Below are 17,614 nucleotides of genomic sequence, written 5' to 3' on the forward strand. Positions count from 1 at the left end.
TAAGATCATGTGTTTCCTCCGAAGAAGTAATAAGTTCAAAACCAAAGGGGGTAGAGTATGTATACGTTTGTAGGCTTAGTCCCTTGTCCCATAAACACGCGAGTATAATACACCAATTTGGTATCTTGTTGGACCCGTGACTTAAAAATTAAATAATAATAATACTAAATGTAAAATAAAAATGAAAATTGAAATATTTTATGTATAGCTAATATTAATTTTTAAAGTAACATTATAATTATAATTATATATATAATATAAAGTTAATTCACAATATATATAGGATAGAACTTATTTCACTTAATAAATTAAAAAAAAATATTTTAAATATTTATAAAATATTTGACAACATCTTCCTCATTTACTAATATTTTATTTTAATAGTTTGATTGTGAAAAGGTTAATTAAGTAGATTGAATTTAAAAGCCCAATATTGAACTGAAAGGTTGAGAGGATATGTCTCGAACATGTGTGCTGTTCATACCACTATAAGTATCATTCCATATGGAATAACATGGGAAGAAAGAGCCTTATCCATGGTGCAACTAAAAACATTTAGTAACAGCAGCCCGGCGAACTCCAATTGCAGCAGTGTTTCATGTGTGAAGGCCACAAATCTCATCTACATTCCAGTTTCAAGGGAGTTATTATCGTTATTATCATGCTGATGAGGAGGGGGTTACAAGCCTAAGGAACATTCAATAGTTTGGGAGCAGCATGTCGAGTACAGTGTTTGGAGCATCCTTCTGGGTTCTTCCTTCTACCAAAAGATGGATTGGGTCCAAAGGGCGGATTAGCTACCATAGAGGCCACCTTCGGCCCAGATATCAACCTTTTACAGATTCTTCAGGGGTAACCATTTATTTTCTAGAGAAACCCACTTCAGTTTTTTTAGTTGAAAACCATTTTCTTCAAAGAAGTATAATGCCCAAAAATTGAGAATTTGAAGATTCTTCATGGGCAACAATTTTTGTTCTTCGAAGAAATCCACTTCAATTTTTAGTTGAAAACCATTTTTTTTTTGAAAGAATTGTAATTCCCAAAAATTGAGAATTTGAAGGCTTACATTATCAGTCGCTCTTAAATACTTTGGCTGCTCACGCGCGTGGAGACACCCATCTCATCTGAGTTCCATGCTTTATGCCCATGTCCTGTGTTAATTATGTATGTGTGTGAGAGGTCAGAGCAACTTAACACATGACAATATATATCGTACTATGTTTAGCTGCTGTGATCTCTCACACACAGATACATATATACACCACTATCAAGGTGCTCTAGTTTAATGCTATTGCTATTTCTCTCTGGAGATTACAATTGTTCTACGGTGGATGTCTGTAATGGTTATTGTTACTGTCAGTTATAGAGTTTAAATTTTAACACACTGCTTTTAGTTGTGGAAAATTATTTAAACAAGGATAAACCCAAGATAAACAAATTATACCAATATCCATTTATAACCAAAGTAGTCAATGGGACTGCTAATGTTCAAGGACCACCGATGATCAGTAAGTATCAGTGGGTCTACTAAAGACATCATGAATATTCCTCAAGGGAGTGCCTACGGTATTTCAAAGCTAAATACATAAAACAATGGCTATAAATACAACACCAAGCATAAACAAGTAGCTCTGGTTGTAAGATATCACCAAGTTGTATAGAGCTGCCATCTTCCTTCATCTATATATATGAAGTTTTGGAAGACTTGTCAAAGCATGTCATCTGTAAAAGTGTCTAAAGAGCACCTTTATATGTATCTCTGATGTTGTCATTTTTATGTTGAATACAGGCATATGCACGCTACCAAAGGTCTACTGCATATATGGTTGTTACAGCGAAGAAAAAAGAAGCTCTTGCTGTTACATTTGACAGTGATTACGAGGATGATGAGTATGTGCCATTTGCAGAAATGAAAAGATGGAAGACTAATAAGCCTTCAGGCTTTGGGGATTCCAAAACATATGATACCTCACTTGAGGATAGACTTCTTGCTGAGATAGCCCAGAGTCAGAAAAAACAGATATCTAATGTGAATAAAATGAAAAATAGAACAGTGAACAATGTGGAAAAGGTTAAACATGAAAGCCCGAAGATACAGCAGAAAGAACAGAAACAGCAAAATGGTAAAGAGTATATCACTTTCTGTTAATTTTTCTCTTAGGCATCTATTGTATATTGTTCTTTGCTTTAGATAATTGCATCATTATACTTTTCATCATTTACATCTTGAGTTCACCCCATAGCATTGTAACGGCATTAAATCATATGCAATTATGTAGAAAGAACAATATCAACAACAATGCAGCAGAAATAAAAGGAACATAAGAATAAAAACATTCACATATAGAGACACCAGGATTGGTTGGAGACTAGGGCAAAACCCCACAAGAGAGAAATCCTGGAAATCAATTAAACTTCTTCTATTAAATTTCATCAATTATTTAGCTGAGATACAAAGTACAAATAACAGCAGGCTTCACAGGGCTTATATATGTCTTGCTCTCTTGTTCACAACTTCGTTTGTGAACAAGATTTCATCGACAATGCTGTTGCATACTCCTATCATCAATGGCTTGCCATAATTGACATTAGTGTTAAAATTTATAAATATTACCATTATACTGAACTGCAACGATGCCATAGAGAGATACATCAATCAAGAAGACTTCTGCATATATTTCAAAGATGCCATATGATCATATCAACACTGCTAATGCTGCTCCTTATTCAGAGTAAATGATAGGGCTTCCAATACTGCTCTGCGTATGATGCTATATAACTAAAATGATGCTGCAAGTGTGCAAGGAACATACATATCCAGTTGTGCCATATTCATAGACATACCGTTGTTCCGAGATCATAATCCAGACTGCTGAGCCAAAGAACCATATACATATGTTGCAGAGATGTTAACAAGATCGCAGAGATGCTAACAAGATCGCAGAGATGCCAGCCAATGTATAATGCAGGGAATGCCAATATATATATAACGGTAGTGATGCGAAGGAGTAATGCTGAGGAATCCACTATACAAACGCAGAAGCATGCTGAGAAATTCAATATAAAATCACAAAGGATTATGTTATATATTAGTATAGATCTATTTTAAATACGGATCTAACATGAGCCGAGAGGGATCCAATTTCTTCAAGTGCAAATTGTATAGTTATTTTTTTTTGGCCAACATGAGCAAAATTTCAACATTGATAACGGCAGACAAACAACGTTACACATCATACTGGTCTGTGGAATGAGCCTCTCGATTCAATAAATTGAGTAATAATGCCATGCATATCATGCTTTAAATCTGTATTACATTGCAATACATCAATTGCCATAAATCTGAGTAACAATGTCATACATCTCATGCCATATATCTGTGTAACAACATCATACATCTCATGCCATATATCTGTGTAACAACATCATACATCTCATGCCATGTATTCATGATGCCATATGCCAGATTGCCATTTAGAGATGCGAGATTGAGCCAACATAGGATGTGCGAATCATCAAAAGAATGTGAGCCAGGTATAGCATGGGCCATAGTGTCTTGATGCTCTTCAATCAGTCCATAGAAACAAAAATAATGAGCATGTCAAATGTTTGCTACAGGTGACGAGTCTGAACCTTTCCGACCCTAAATCAGATTGAACCATGAAAAATTGTATATCTCATAAGAATAGATCGATTGCTTATTTATATAACTTGAGGTGGTTTCTTTTGTAGGACTGATCTTTGATTTTGGAGGGAAAGTTTCAAATTGAATTCAAATTTAAGTATACCCAATATTATTTACTTCGACTACTTATTTTTCAAATCAATTTTGGACCAATAGAATTTTCAACATAAACCCTCTTTAGGGTTTCTTATCGGAATTTCTCCATGGCTGCCAATTTTAACACACTCTCTCGAGTCTCAACTAGGGAGGAATTCCAACTATAATCTAAGTCTCTAGCAAGTACCTATCACAAGTTCCGTCTCAGATGCCATGTCTCAATATATAAGAAGGTAGACAATCCCTCATCTACGCATCTCATCTTGTCACGAAGAAGAAGAATAAAGTACTATTAAAGATAGGGGAGATCATTCCTCAAACCCTATTGATCTCCAGGACAAATCACAAAACCTCCATCTTAGCCATATCAACAAAATATCTATCTCATGACATCTCGTCCTTTGATCATGAGCTAAACAATCTCGATCTAAAGAAGAAGAAGAATTATCATAGGGGAGTCCATCTCGACTCACATCATCATCATAGGGAAGCTTCCAACTTCGATCCTATATCCAATAATCAATATGATTATCTGAAATAGAATCATCATCGTCATCAAGTCACATCTCGCTCATCTCCATTTGATGAACAATCTCAAATCTGAAGAAGAATGATCTGACATCATAGGGGAGCCCAACTCAATGCACAACAACATAGGAGAGCTCAACTCAATCTGAAACAACATCAAGGAGCCTTGCTCAACTTGAAACCACATCGGGGAGCCCAACTCAACCCGAAACATTTGCCAACAAGGAGCCAATGCTAAAACCGGGGAACCTCGTGATCGGGGAGCCAATGCTACCACCCAAAATCCAATGACAATGAGGAAGGTCCTATGGGACACTCTCACCTCATTTTTGCGACGATGGGGAGGTCTTATGGGACACTCTCACCCCAAGTCATCTTATATAGTGGAGCATCCAACTACCACCCTAGATCGAGCAATAGGCGGGATACCACTTACCAAGCAAGGATCACAACCATCCTATTGTTCTCTGTTGATCTTCCTAGATCAAATGTCTCATCGTCATCTTTGCTCATCTTGCACTGAGCATTTTTTAATCCAAAGAAGAAGAATCACCACGGGGGAGCCCTCTGTTTCGACCCTATAACCAAAGACAATGGGTGAGATTAGACCTACTCCAATGCGTAGGGATCACACTCTATCCCAAAGTCCTTGACAATAGGTGAGATCAACTTACCGGAGGTAAGGATCACACTCTACCTTATTGTCCCTGATCTTCCCATCTTGACCCTTGAGAGTCAGATGGTAGAACACTTGCATCCACCAACTTGGGCGAGATCCACCTATTGCAAGGGGTAGGGATCACACTCTATCCCAAGTCCCTCATCCCATTGGCCAGATGGGGAGGTTATCCCACAAAGTGGGCAGGACGCTAACTAGGGCATACTCTGACTAGGGGAGATCCCAGGTCTCACCATCCTATTGGTTAGAGGTCTTTCAACCCCAGGAGCCCTATAGCTCCATTCCTCAAGCTTGGAGCTCAACCAAGGGGGAAGAGCAATGCTCAGTGTTATCGATAAGCCCAGACCCTTGTCTAAAAGGGGCATATCCATCAATCCATGATGCTTTCTTAAATTCAAAAACATATCAAAGTGCTCGAATCTGATACCGGCTCAAACAACTCACTGAAGAGTTCAATCACACTACCTCAAGGCTCATACATTACCAAGAGCAACAATTCTTTGTTTTCCTGTTTATGTAGGACATCAAATCAAATATTATGTTAGAGCAAACACATATCATAAAGAAAGGAGTACCATATTCTCCCTCTTATGCGGGGAGTCAGTGACCACAAACCTAAGCTTATCTCATACAGTAACATTTTCTCCATCCATGAAGATGTCTTTTTCCCAGCTATATATGACCAAACTTTATCTAATTTAGAGTGCATACAAAGATCCATATGGGATCCATCAAATCTAATAACAATAATCCATTAATGCAATCCAACACATCATAAAAACATTTCTACACGAGAGGTGGATCCTAATATTACATGGGGTAAACTAGTCCTGTCAGTAAAGAATTGTTAGCTCATAAAATTAATAGGCAAAGACATATTTTTAACAATATTGGATGTTCATTAATAGAAGGCTTGCTTCATTCTACAATCATAATCCTCCACTGTAGATAATAATAGGTGTTGGGATCTCATCAAGGGTTTCTCCCTTTGAATGAGAAGCTTCTTCAATCATTAATCAAGACAACAACCTGTCTTACATATTACTGTCATGCATCAACAAAATTGTCAGATCACAGAGTCAAACTATATTAGGTTCTCATAAATATGTACACCATAGTACACCATAGTCATGACAGGTCACCATCAATTGTTTCACTATCACATATGAACATGTCTTCAAACATTCATCAAAGGGTAATAGTCACATCTTCACTTCTTTATCACATTATACAAACATTTTCCATCAAGTCCAATCAACCATTTTTGTCACATTGTCAAATTTATTATGTTGTTAATTCATCATATCAAAACCTTATCAAGAAGATAGTTAGTAGATCAACCACACTATTTCCATCAAGGCCACCCTACTCATTACAAGTATTGAATCAATATCTATTATCAAGTAATGACATATCAAAGTCAATGTTTCTAACTATGCTTTATCTTTGACAACAATTAGGATATCCATTAAGGTCATATGACAGGTTTTGACTGGTTACATCAAAGAGATCATATTAACTGTTAATATAAAGTGCACCAATATATCATAGGTTAATAAAATTTACTCTTATATGTGGGTGACTGACATGCATGAATCAAGTCATTTATGAGGGTGATATGCTTGTCATACCTCAATGCTTAACTTGCCACCTAACTAAAACTGAAACAATATACTAACCTCGTAATGTTCAGATACCTTTATCAACTTTGTAGCATTCAGATATCATATATGCTTTGTCATTGGTAGTAGTAGAGCTTTGCATATTGCTCTAACTTCCTTTTTTTTTCTTGCCAACTTCTTCTTCCTGCACCAACTAGCATCCAGATGATCCTTAATAAGGTTCAGCGAGTCACATCTTCATTAGTAAGTTAGAAGTATTAGAAATACTCAAATATGCAGGAAGGGTAAGCAATAATCAAAACAATAAATTTAAAACAAGAGCAGTGTCATAAAGAATAAGGTTTAGAAGGTCTCATTTTGAACGAGGGTTGAAGCGATTAAATCCCTCTTGATCATGTCACCAAGAGTTTATTGAAGAAATGCAATCATTCACAAATTCATTGTTCCAAATCCTTTCTCAATCATAAGGTGCCATGGGTCATCAACAAACATCAATAGAGGAGGAGATGCCTTAACTATCAACAGTCTATCAAACCATACCGTCTCCTAGAGTGAATCTAGAATTATACTGAACTTGGCACAGGTGCTTGTACTTATCAAGCTAGGGTTTTGAGACTTCAGGGTTTCAACATCTCCAAGCCATGCTTGAAAGTTTCTTCCAAACCCCAATCTTATGATATCCACCAAGCCCTAACAAGGGTGCCTAGGGTTTCCTTTAAACCCTAGGATTCTTTTAGGTCTCTGCCATCTGTACTTGCTTCCATCAACAGTGTCTTCATAGGGGTGATATCCATGACTTTTCTTTAGCCTAACTCTGAGACCATGTTAATTTTTCTCTTAGGTTTATATTGTTCTTTGCCTTAGATAATTGCATCATTATAATTTTCATCATTTACATCTTGAGTTTACCCCATATCATTATAACATCATTAAATCATATGCAATTATGTAGAAATAACAATATCAATAACAATACAACATAAATAAAAGGAACATAAGAAGAAAAACATTCACCACATAGAGACACTAGGATTGGTCGGAGACCATGGCAAAACCCCTCAAGGGGAAAACCCATAATTCACTTCTGCTTCTTCTATTAGATTTCATCAATTGTTCAGCTGAGATACAAAGTACAAATAACAACAGGCTTCCCAAGGCCTATATATGTCTTGTTCACAACTTCGCTTGTGAACAAGATTCATCAACAATGCTGTTGCATACTCATATCATCAATGGCTTGCCATACTTGACATTAGGGTTAAAATATATAAATATTACCATTATACTGAACTGCAACAATGCCATAGAGAGATACATCAATCAAGAAGACTTCTGCATATATTTCAAAGATGCCATATGATCATATCAACACTGCTAATGCCATAATGCTTCTTATTCAGAATAAAGGATAGGGCTTCCAATACTGCTCTGCGTATGAAGCTATATAACTAAAATGATGCTGCAAGTGTGCAAGGAACATACATATACAGTTGTGCCATATTCATAGACATACTGTTGTTCCGAGATCATAATCCAGACTGCTGAGCCAAAGAACCATGTACATATGTTGCAGAGATGTTAACATGATCACAGAGATGCGAACCAATCTATAATGCAGGGAATATATATATATAATGGTAGTGATGCGAAGGAGTAATGCCGAGGAATCCACTATACAAGTGCAGAAGCACGTTGAGAAATTCTATATAAAATCACTGTGGAACATGTTATATATAAGTTGAGTAATGATGCCATGCATATCATCCCTTAAATCTGTGTTACACTGCAATACATCTCATGCCATAAATCTGAGTAACAATGTCTTACAGCTCATGCCATATATCTGTGTAACAATGTTATCCATCTCATGCCATATATATGTGTAATATCGTCATACATCTCGTGCCATGTATTCATGAAAGAAAGAAAGAAAGAAAGAAATTATTTTAATGTCCACGAGGCTAAAGGTAGCCTATGTGACAGATTGCTTCTTCATCTGCTTGATGTATTCGGCCTTTTTCTGTGAAGCTTCAAAATAATTGCTCCCAACTTCTTGACAAACCCCTTGCTAAATAGATTATCCCAAGAGCTAGCTACCAGCATATCTGCATAACTTTTCCTATTGTCTTTGAAGGCCTCACATTCTAAAATGAAATGTTTTTCTATTTCCACTTTTTCGGAAGAACAAAAAATACATACTCTCTCCTCCCACACTTCCTTTGGCCTTTTCGAACGCTCTGTTTCACAACGGAGTTGATGAGAATTAGTCCTTGACTGAGCAATAAAAATTTTGGCTTTCCAAGAGATATTGGCCTCTATGTATGCCATACGCGAGATTTCCATTTAGAGATGTGAGATCAAGCCACCATAGGATATGCGAATCATCAAAAGAATGTAAGCCAGAGTATAGTGTGGGTCATAGCGTCTTGATGCTCTTCAATCGGTCCATAGAAACAAAAATAATGAGTGTGTCAAATGTTTGCTACTAGTGACGAGTTTGTACCTTTACGATCTTAAATCAGATCGAACCATGAAAAATTATATATCTCATAAGAATAGATCGATTGCTTATTTATATAATTTGATGAGGTTTCTTTTGTAGTACTGACCTTTGATTTTGGAGGGAAAGTTTCAAATTGAATTCAAATTTAAATATACCCAATACTATTTACTTCAAATGTTTGCTACTGGTGACGAGTTTGAACCTTTACGACCTTAAATCAAATCGAACCATGAAAAATTATATATCTCATAAGAATAGATCGATTGCTTATTTATATAATTTGATGAGATTTCTTTTGTAGGACTGACCTTTGATTTTGGAGGGAAAGTTTCAAATTGAATTCAAATTTAAATATACCCAATACTATTTACTTTAATACTTATTTTTCAAATCAATTTTGGACCAATAGAATTTTCAAAATAAACCGTCTTTAGGGTTTCTTATGAGAATTTCTCCCTGGCGGCCAATTTTAACACTTTCATGTCAATTTATAGTTTATGTTGTACAACATTTTCACCTTACTTTATCTTTTCTTGTTTGTTTTTATTCTTTTTAAGATAATGCCTGTTTTCAGCAAAGTCACATGACTTGGGATTTGGGAACGACTTGGCAAAGCTGAAGAGCGAGGGTATGACATAGACTTGGGAAATACATAAATCTCAGCAAATAAAACTATTGAAAAATTCTTAAAATTTCATTAAAAAACTTGTTTTTTTCCATGATGAAGCCTCTTCACAGACATTAAAAGAAACATAAAGGCATGTAAAAGTAAATATGCAACTGTGAAGTTGTATATATACTTTAAGTTTAAATTGTTTATCCAAGTGTCTCTATCTGCCAGAAATAATAAATTAGTCAAAGGAATTTAGCTCAAGTGAAAGTCTCTTATCTGTCAGAAACAATAAATTAGTCAAATGAATTTAGCTCAAGTGGTATGGTTCATGATTTGTGTCCCAAGTAATGTGAGCTCAAGTCTTTGGAGACATGTTTTCCCTTGTGGTATTTATGAAATATTGGTTCCACTAGGTGGAATAGTGGCAGCCGTTTCTACGAAGTCACTGATTGTGCCTAATGGAATGTACTCATTATTGTTAAAAAAAAACTATCAAAAACAATAAATGGGAAATTACAGGAAACAAGTTTCAGAAAATGCATATGGCAAGGTGTTAATTTTAGGTATGTTCTATGCTTAGAGCAATTTAGTTCAATTTTCACAGTTAACTCAATACCTTTTCCAGATTAACAATCACATCAGCATTAAAGTAAACTGCAGATAAAACATAAACATAAATTGCAGAAGACAAGCCAAGACAAGAGGACATAAGATGTGGCGCTAGCCAGGGACAAACCCCAATGTGGGGAAACCCTTGATCAATTCTTCTTATATGTTCTTCAATAGTTCAACAGAGAGAGAGAGATAGTACGTTTACAACAGAATTCAACACTTTGACTTATCTAGAAAAGAGCATAGATCATCTCTAAGAAGATGATACACGAGATTAGTTGAAGACATGCTGCTTCCACTGATTCTCCAAGGTGACTCCTTCACCTATCGTTGTGCTGCATTTCGTCAGTGCTGCACCATGTTGCACCCATCATCACTATGCTGCATCTCATCATGCTTCATTAATCATGACTGTACCGATCACTGTACTGCATTATGTGCGATACTGACCTATGTGCTGGCTGCATCTTGCTTGCTTGTTGTCCCTAGCATGCTTGTTGTCCTTTGCATGTTTGCTGTTGCATGCTAGCTGTCCCTTGCATGCTAGCTATAATATTGCATGCTTGGTGTATTTGCTACTAAGTACCATACAACTGTCCCAATGTTAGTTAGTTGTCCCTTGCGTGCTTCTCTCCTTTGGAGACAGATGCTCTGGCTGTTCCAGCACTTTCGGCAATTTCAGCTGTTCCCGACAGTTCCGGCAATTCCGACTATTCCTGGCAGTTCCGACAGTTCCTAACAGTTCCGGTTTCTGCCCTCTACATCAGCGTTCCTGGTTGTTCCCGGCAGTTCCGGCTGTTCCCGATAGTTTCGACAGTTCCGATAATTCCGTCTATTCCTGGCAGTTTTGGTAGTTCCGTCAATTGCGGCTATTCCCGACAGTTCCGACAGTTCTGGCTTTTTCCGGTAGTTCCGGCAGTTCCGGCTATTCCCGGCAGTTCCGGCAGTTCCGACAATTTCAACTATTCCCGACAGTTCCGGCAATTCCAGCGATTCCGGCTATTCCCGGCAATTCCGGCTTTTCCCGGAAGTTCCGGCAATTCAGACAATTTCGGCTATTCCCGACAGTTCCGGCTATTCCCGACAGTTCTGGCAGTTCCAGCTTTTCCCGGTAGTTCTAACAGTTCCCAGTAGTTTCGGCAGTTCTGGCTTTTCTCGGTAGTTCCGACAATTTCGGCTATTCCTAGCAGTTCCGGCTTCTGCCCTCTGGATTAGGGCAGCGTTATCCCTCAGGATCTCTCCTCCTACTAAAACCCAAAGGCAAGTAGAGAGGAAGAGATCCCAAGTGTGTTGAAATGACTTGAAAGCCACCTCTATTTATACTAAAACATTGAGCACAAGTGGGGTTTATTTGGTCGCTGGCCGACCTTGACGAATTGTCCCATAACACAAATAAATTCATATCTCCATGAATACTTATCGGAATCGGATGATCTTTAGATCAATCCTACACCTCTCAATGAAAGGGATCCGAGAAAAATATTAGCTTCCATTAATAAGATGACCCACATGGAGTTTGGCCCTAGTTGCCAATTTTAACACTTCCTCTCAACTGGGGAGAACTCCATTCGCTGATCCATATGTCTGACTATACTATCTCTGCCATCAGTGCCCTACACTTCTCTGCTGAACCATGAAGAAGAAGAATTGATCGAGAATGTCTCATACCATTCTCTACTGACCCGAATTCAGTTTCATCTGAAGAGAGTGTCACATCACTCTTATTGACCTGAAGTCAGTTTTATTGATCCCAGATCAATATCACAAGAGAGTGTCTCAAACCACTCATACTGATCCTAGATCACCTTCATTGATCCCAGATCAATGGAGGTCATCCTAGCATAGGGAGTACGGTAGATACAACGATGTGTCCATCGATAGTACTACTATGGTCCCTAACCCCATTTCCCTGCTCATTGATTAGATGAGAGGTACTTCCCATGAGTCCCAGATTGCATGGGTAGGATGCCTCGACAGGAGAACTAATCATCCTGTCCACAGGAGAATGAATCATCTTGCCCCATAGTCGCCATGGGAGAACTAATCATCCCGGCCCACAGGATAACTAATCGTCCTATTTCACAGTCGCCACGGGAAAACTAATCATCCCGGCCCACAGGGGAACTAATCATCCTGTTCCACAATTGCCACGGGAGAACTAATCATCACGGCCCACAGGAGAACTAATCATCCTGTTCCACAGTTGCCACGGGAGATCTAATCATCTCGGCCCACAGGAGAACTAATCATCCTGTTCCACAATCGCCACGGGGTATCACAGGGGAAGGTTGAACCTGTCATCTTGTACATAGCGCACCACCAGGGGAGGGTGAGTCGCCTTGTGGTCGTATGTTGCTCTAGTAAGTACCCCAAGCCCCCTAGAGCTCCCAGAGTTCAATGCATGCAACATTTAGGAACCTTATAAGGTCTCTCAACGACTCCAAGTTGTTCGGGAAAGTCACAGATTTGACCTTTCCCCGGGGCTTTGACAAAATGTTTGCGACCTATACATCGGTCTCAATGCGATGGAGCCTCCTCGCTCATCGACTTACCATATCCCAGATAATGCAGTATCTGATGTCTATCTGCTGGAGCAATCATCAAATATGGGATTCCTCAATAATCGAATCCCCCCCTGGTTGTCACAGAGAATCACAGTGATATTCATTATGTGTACAAACAACTCACTTAAGAGCTTCTGCAACCATGCAACTTCACACAAGATCATACTCGTAGCTATGTATTCAGTCTTGGTGGTGCTTATAGCAACTGACTTCTTTTTCCTGCTCATCCATGATATCGAAGCAAAATCCAAAGAGAACTAGCACTGAGAAGTGCTCTAGTGATCCTCCACAGTGCCTGCCTAGTCAGCATACAAATAATCATGCAGTTTCATATTTCTGGCAGTGTATCTCAATCCATGAGAGATTGTGCCCCGAAGATATCTCAGAAGATTCTTGGCACCAATTCGGTGAGGCTCAACCAAATATGAGCTCACCATGCTAACTGTAAAACATATGTCCGGACGGAAGTTCACCAAGAACAGCAACGTGAATGAGTTTATGAAACTCAGAGGCATTTCCCAAATCTGGTTCGACATCACTACCATATAACTTCTGAAAGTTAAGATCCTCGAGGTAGTCAAATGCTTGCAGTTTATCATTCCACATCCAGAATCCAACTCCCTCTTACTTCTGCAAATGAGAGGGTTTGCACCTGTCAGAAATAGGTTGTCCTCATAAGGTGTCGGTATGAGAGGTCTATCATCCACAACCTTCGGGTAATGGTTTGGATCGGTTTCACTCCTAGTGAATCTCAGCTTCATCAGACAACTATCAATCCTCTCATACTACGCCCGAGGTGTTTTGCTTCAAGCCATAGGGGGTTTTCTGCCACTTGTATACATGAGATTCCTGATCATGAATCTTAAACTCCTCGGGTTGTTCCAAACCTGTGGACCTGCTGCATGAGGGGAATGATTCCCTAATAAGAGTTTCCTTCGGTATATCTCAGACATGTACCTTCATGCTCTTCTTGAATTCATGCATTCCTATCACCATTTGACTCACATCAGGTAGGACCCCATAGGTAGACCTCTGGTGTTATAGATGCGATATGTCAATTGACATGATCCCCAATGGACCATCCTGCAACTTGATACAAATTGCCAACCTTGAACCCATGAGAAAAAGCATCTTTGAAAATTCTATTTTTTAACACGCACCTTTCCATCGATGAATGCCACCCTAAAACCTTTGACTTTCATTTCCGAGATGGACAACATGTTCTTCTTGCGATTAGGTACATAAAAGAGATTCTTGTAAATGAATAGAGTTACCCTCATTCAATTGAGGGATAACATTCCCTACACCCTTTCTGGGATAGGTGGCATCGACTCCAAGTATAATTCCACGGTTGTTTTCGTCTCTACCAAATTCGAGAGAGCACCCTTCCATCTGATGAGGTGCCTTGAAGCACTATGATCAATAAGCCAGATTCCCAAAGAATCTGAAGGAGAGGGCTAATACAAGATAACGCTTCTTTATCTTATCAGAAACAACATTTGATTCTTCATACCTGGGGTTCCTTGCTTTCTCTGAAGAGTCGGCTGTTTCCTTGATGACCTGCATTACCTATCATTCCTCTGATCATTGAAGATGTCCCTGGAATGATTGTTATCATCATCAAGTGATGTGTCCCTAACTCAGACACTCCTTCGCATAATGGCTGAACTTATTACAACCAAGGAAGCTGCCTTTCCTTCCACCCTTAGATCCAGGCTTCCCAATGAAGTGATCTTTAGGTAGGCCATCAGAAACTTCTGCTGCGCCATTCTGATAATATTCTCTTCTTCGACTTCACCCTCGGTGAATTTGAAGAGGGACGAGGAATCCACTGATCCTTTTGTCCTTTCCCAACTGTCTTCGGTGATTTCTCTTTCACTCTTGCTTGGGCATTGTCTTCACCTTAGCTCTGATACCATGTTAATTTTAGGTTTGTTCTATGCTTAGAGCAATTTATTTCAATTTTCATAGTTAGCTCAATATCTTTTCTAGATTAGCAATCACATCAGCATTAAAGTAAACTGCAAATAGAACATAAACATAAATTGCAGAAGACAAGCCAAGACAAGAGGACACAAGATGTAGTGCTAGCCAGGGACAAACCCCAACGTGGGGAAACTCTTGATCAGTTCTTCTTATATGTTCTTCAATAGTTCAACAGAGAGAGAGAGATAGTACGTTTACAACAGAAGTCAACACTTTGACTTATCTAGATAAGAGCATAGATCATCTCTAAGAAGATGATACATGAGATCAGTTGAAGACATGCTGCTTTAACTGATTCTCCAAGGTGACTCCTTCACCTATGGTTGTGCTACATTTCGTCATCATGCTGCACCTCACTGTGCTGCACATGTTGCACCCATCATCGTTGTGCAGCGTCTCATCATGCTTCATTAATCATGACTGTACCCATCACTGTACTACATTATGTGCCATACTGACCTATGTGCTCGCTGCATTTTGCTTGCTTGTTGTCCCTAGCATGCTTGTTGTCCTTTGCATGCTTGTTGTTGCATGCTAGTTGTAACATTGCATGCTTGGTGTATTTGCTACTAAGTACCATACAACTGTCCCAATGTTAGTTAGTTGTCGCTTGCATGCTTCTCTCCTTCAGAGACAGATGCTTTGGCTGTTTCGGCACTTTCGGCAATTTCAGCTATTTCCGGCAGTTCTGGCAATTTCGGCTATTCCCGGCAGTTCCGGATTTCCTTGGCAGTTCCGGCAATTCCCGACAGTTTCGGCAGTTCCAGCTGTTCCTGGTAGTTCCGGCTATTTTCGATAGTTCTAAAAGTTCCGATAATTCCGCCTATTCTCGGCAGTTCCGGTAGTTCTGGCAGTTCTGGCTATTCCTGACAGTTTCCTTAGTTTCGGCTTTTCCCGGCAGTTCCGGCAGTTCCGGCTCTTCCCGACAGTTCCGACAATTCCGGCTATTCCTGACAGTTCCGACAATTCTGGCTATTCCAGCTATTCCCGGCAGTTTCGGCTTTTCTCGGCAGTTCCGGCTTTTCCTGGTAGTTCCGGCTTTTCCCAGCAGTTCTGGCAATTCTGACAATTCCGGCTATTCCCAGCAGTTTCAGCAATTTCGGCTATTCCCGATAGTTCCAGCTTTTCCCGACAGTTCCAACAGTTTTGGCAGTTCCGACTTTTCCTGGCAATTCTGGCAGTTCTGGCAATTCCGGTAGTTCCGGCTTGTGCCCTCTGGATTAGGGCAACGTTATCCGTCAGGATCTCTCCTCCTACTAAAACCCAAAGACAAGTAGAGAGGAAGAGATCCCAAGTGTGTTGAAATGACTTGAAGACCACCTCTATTTATACTAAAACATTGAGCACAAGTGGGGTTTATTTGGTTGCTGGCCGACCTTGACGAATTGTCCCATAACACAAATAAATTGATATCCCCATGAATACTTATCGGAATCGGATGATCTTTAGATCAATCCTACACCTCTCAATGAGAGGGATCCAAGAAAAATATCAGCTTCCATTAATAAGATGACCCACATGGAGTTTGGCCCTAGTTGCCAATTTTAACATAAGGGTCCACTAAGGATAGGAATCTTTAGGTATTCTTTGGGAACCATAAAGAACAAGGTAAATGTCAGCAGATGGTTTCTGGAAATGGGATGAAAACTTTTAAGTAAACAGAAAAATCAGGCCCTAGTGAAAATTCAAAATACACATGCTGAGTGCTCTTTCACTATTGGACCACTCAAGTTTTGTGAAAATTAGAAATCTGAGATCTCTTTCTCGAGAAGGTTTTTATTTTTTTGGTTAGAGTCGGTGGAGCTTAATTTTGTTCAGTCAGAGATAGTGGGCCTGTCTAGTTTCTATATTATTCGGGTACCATGCTCTTCTTTAAATTTTTCTAGTGAAAAAAGGAAAATTTTTAAGAAGTCCAAGATATCAAAATCATGTTTTGGACCACTTGGGAACAATTTTGGTATACCTAGTTGTTTAATTAGTATTATACAAAATTTTCAAAATTTATATGTGCAGCATATTACCCCTATTAGTGGGGGTACATAGATTTTTCAGTGCATCATTCATCTTCATTGTAAGCCCAAGCCCCATTGTCACAAGGCAAAGCCATGTAAAAACCATGTGAGGCCCTGAATTAGGTCTCCTAGATCCGTGTCTTGTCATTTTGAGTCTATATCCATTTTGTTTGGTCGGATGATGACATGTCCCTTGGAAGCTTCACCTAGGCAATTTCATCCCTGATCAGATTGGAGGGCCTTGGGAGGCTTCTCTTGATGACTCATGGTTTTATGGGGGCTTGTATTGTGTAGGGGTGATCGCCGACGTATGGGTCAAACGAGCCCACATCAAGGTGTACTTATGTTATTCCACATGGTTAGTGTCTATAAAGTCTGCAGGTGACCTTGGCCTTGGATTACTCATAACAACTCTCACAACATAGCAGTGTCTTGTGACAAATTTCACGCTTTTTGAGGCAGTTAGATTCCTAATGCAAAATGGTTTAGGTTGTTAAAAAGTCAACCATGGCTCAAGTTGCAGAGTAGGACTAGAGGATGCCATCTCACGTGTAAATTTTCCAATTAGAGCATTTGGTGAAAAGTTATGGCTTGGTAAAACTTGGTCAACAGTATAGGGAATATTCTAGGTGGATTTTTAGGAAGAACATTGCGTAGAATCTTGCATGCATTACGTCAAAAGTGATCAACACGACAGGACGAAGAAATGCCTGG

The 17,614-nt window shown here is 39.1% G+C and overlaps 1 protein-coding gene across 2 annotated transcripts in view; it reads left to right on the forward strand.

The window, feature by feature from the left end:
* Positions 1-453: 453 nt before the first annotated feature.
* Positions 454-17,614, forward strand: part of LOC149169016 (uncharacterized) — a 121,234-nt gene continuing 104,073 nt past the window's right edge. The window contains exons 1-2 of one of the 2 annotated variants that reach the window (XM_089428522.1): positions 454-852; positions 1,790-2,122. In XM_089428522.1, coding sequence (XP_089284648.1) covers positions 718-852; positions 1,790-2,122 — 468 coding nt within the window. In that variant the 5' untranslated portion in view covers positions 454-717. Of the gene's footprint in view, positions 853-1,789; positions 2,124-17,614 lie in introns of both variants that reach the window. The other variant, XM_089428523.1, reaches the window with a different exon arrangement.

The sequence above is a fragment of the Pinus tabuliformis genome, chromosome 4_2, assembly GCF_031772625.1.
Source record: "Pinus tabuliformis cultivar Carrire ecotype Pingquan chromosome 4_2, CPIR1, whole genome shotgun sequence".
NCBI lineage: Eukaryota > Viridiplantae > Streptophyta > Pinopsida > Pinales > Pinaceae > Pinus > Pinus tabuliformis.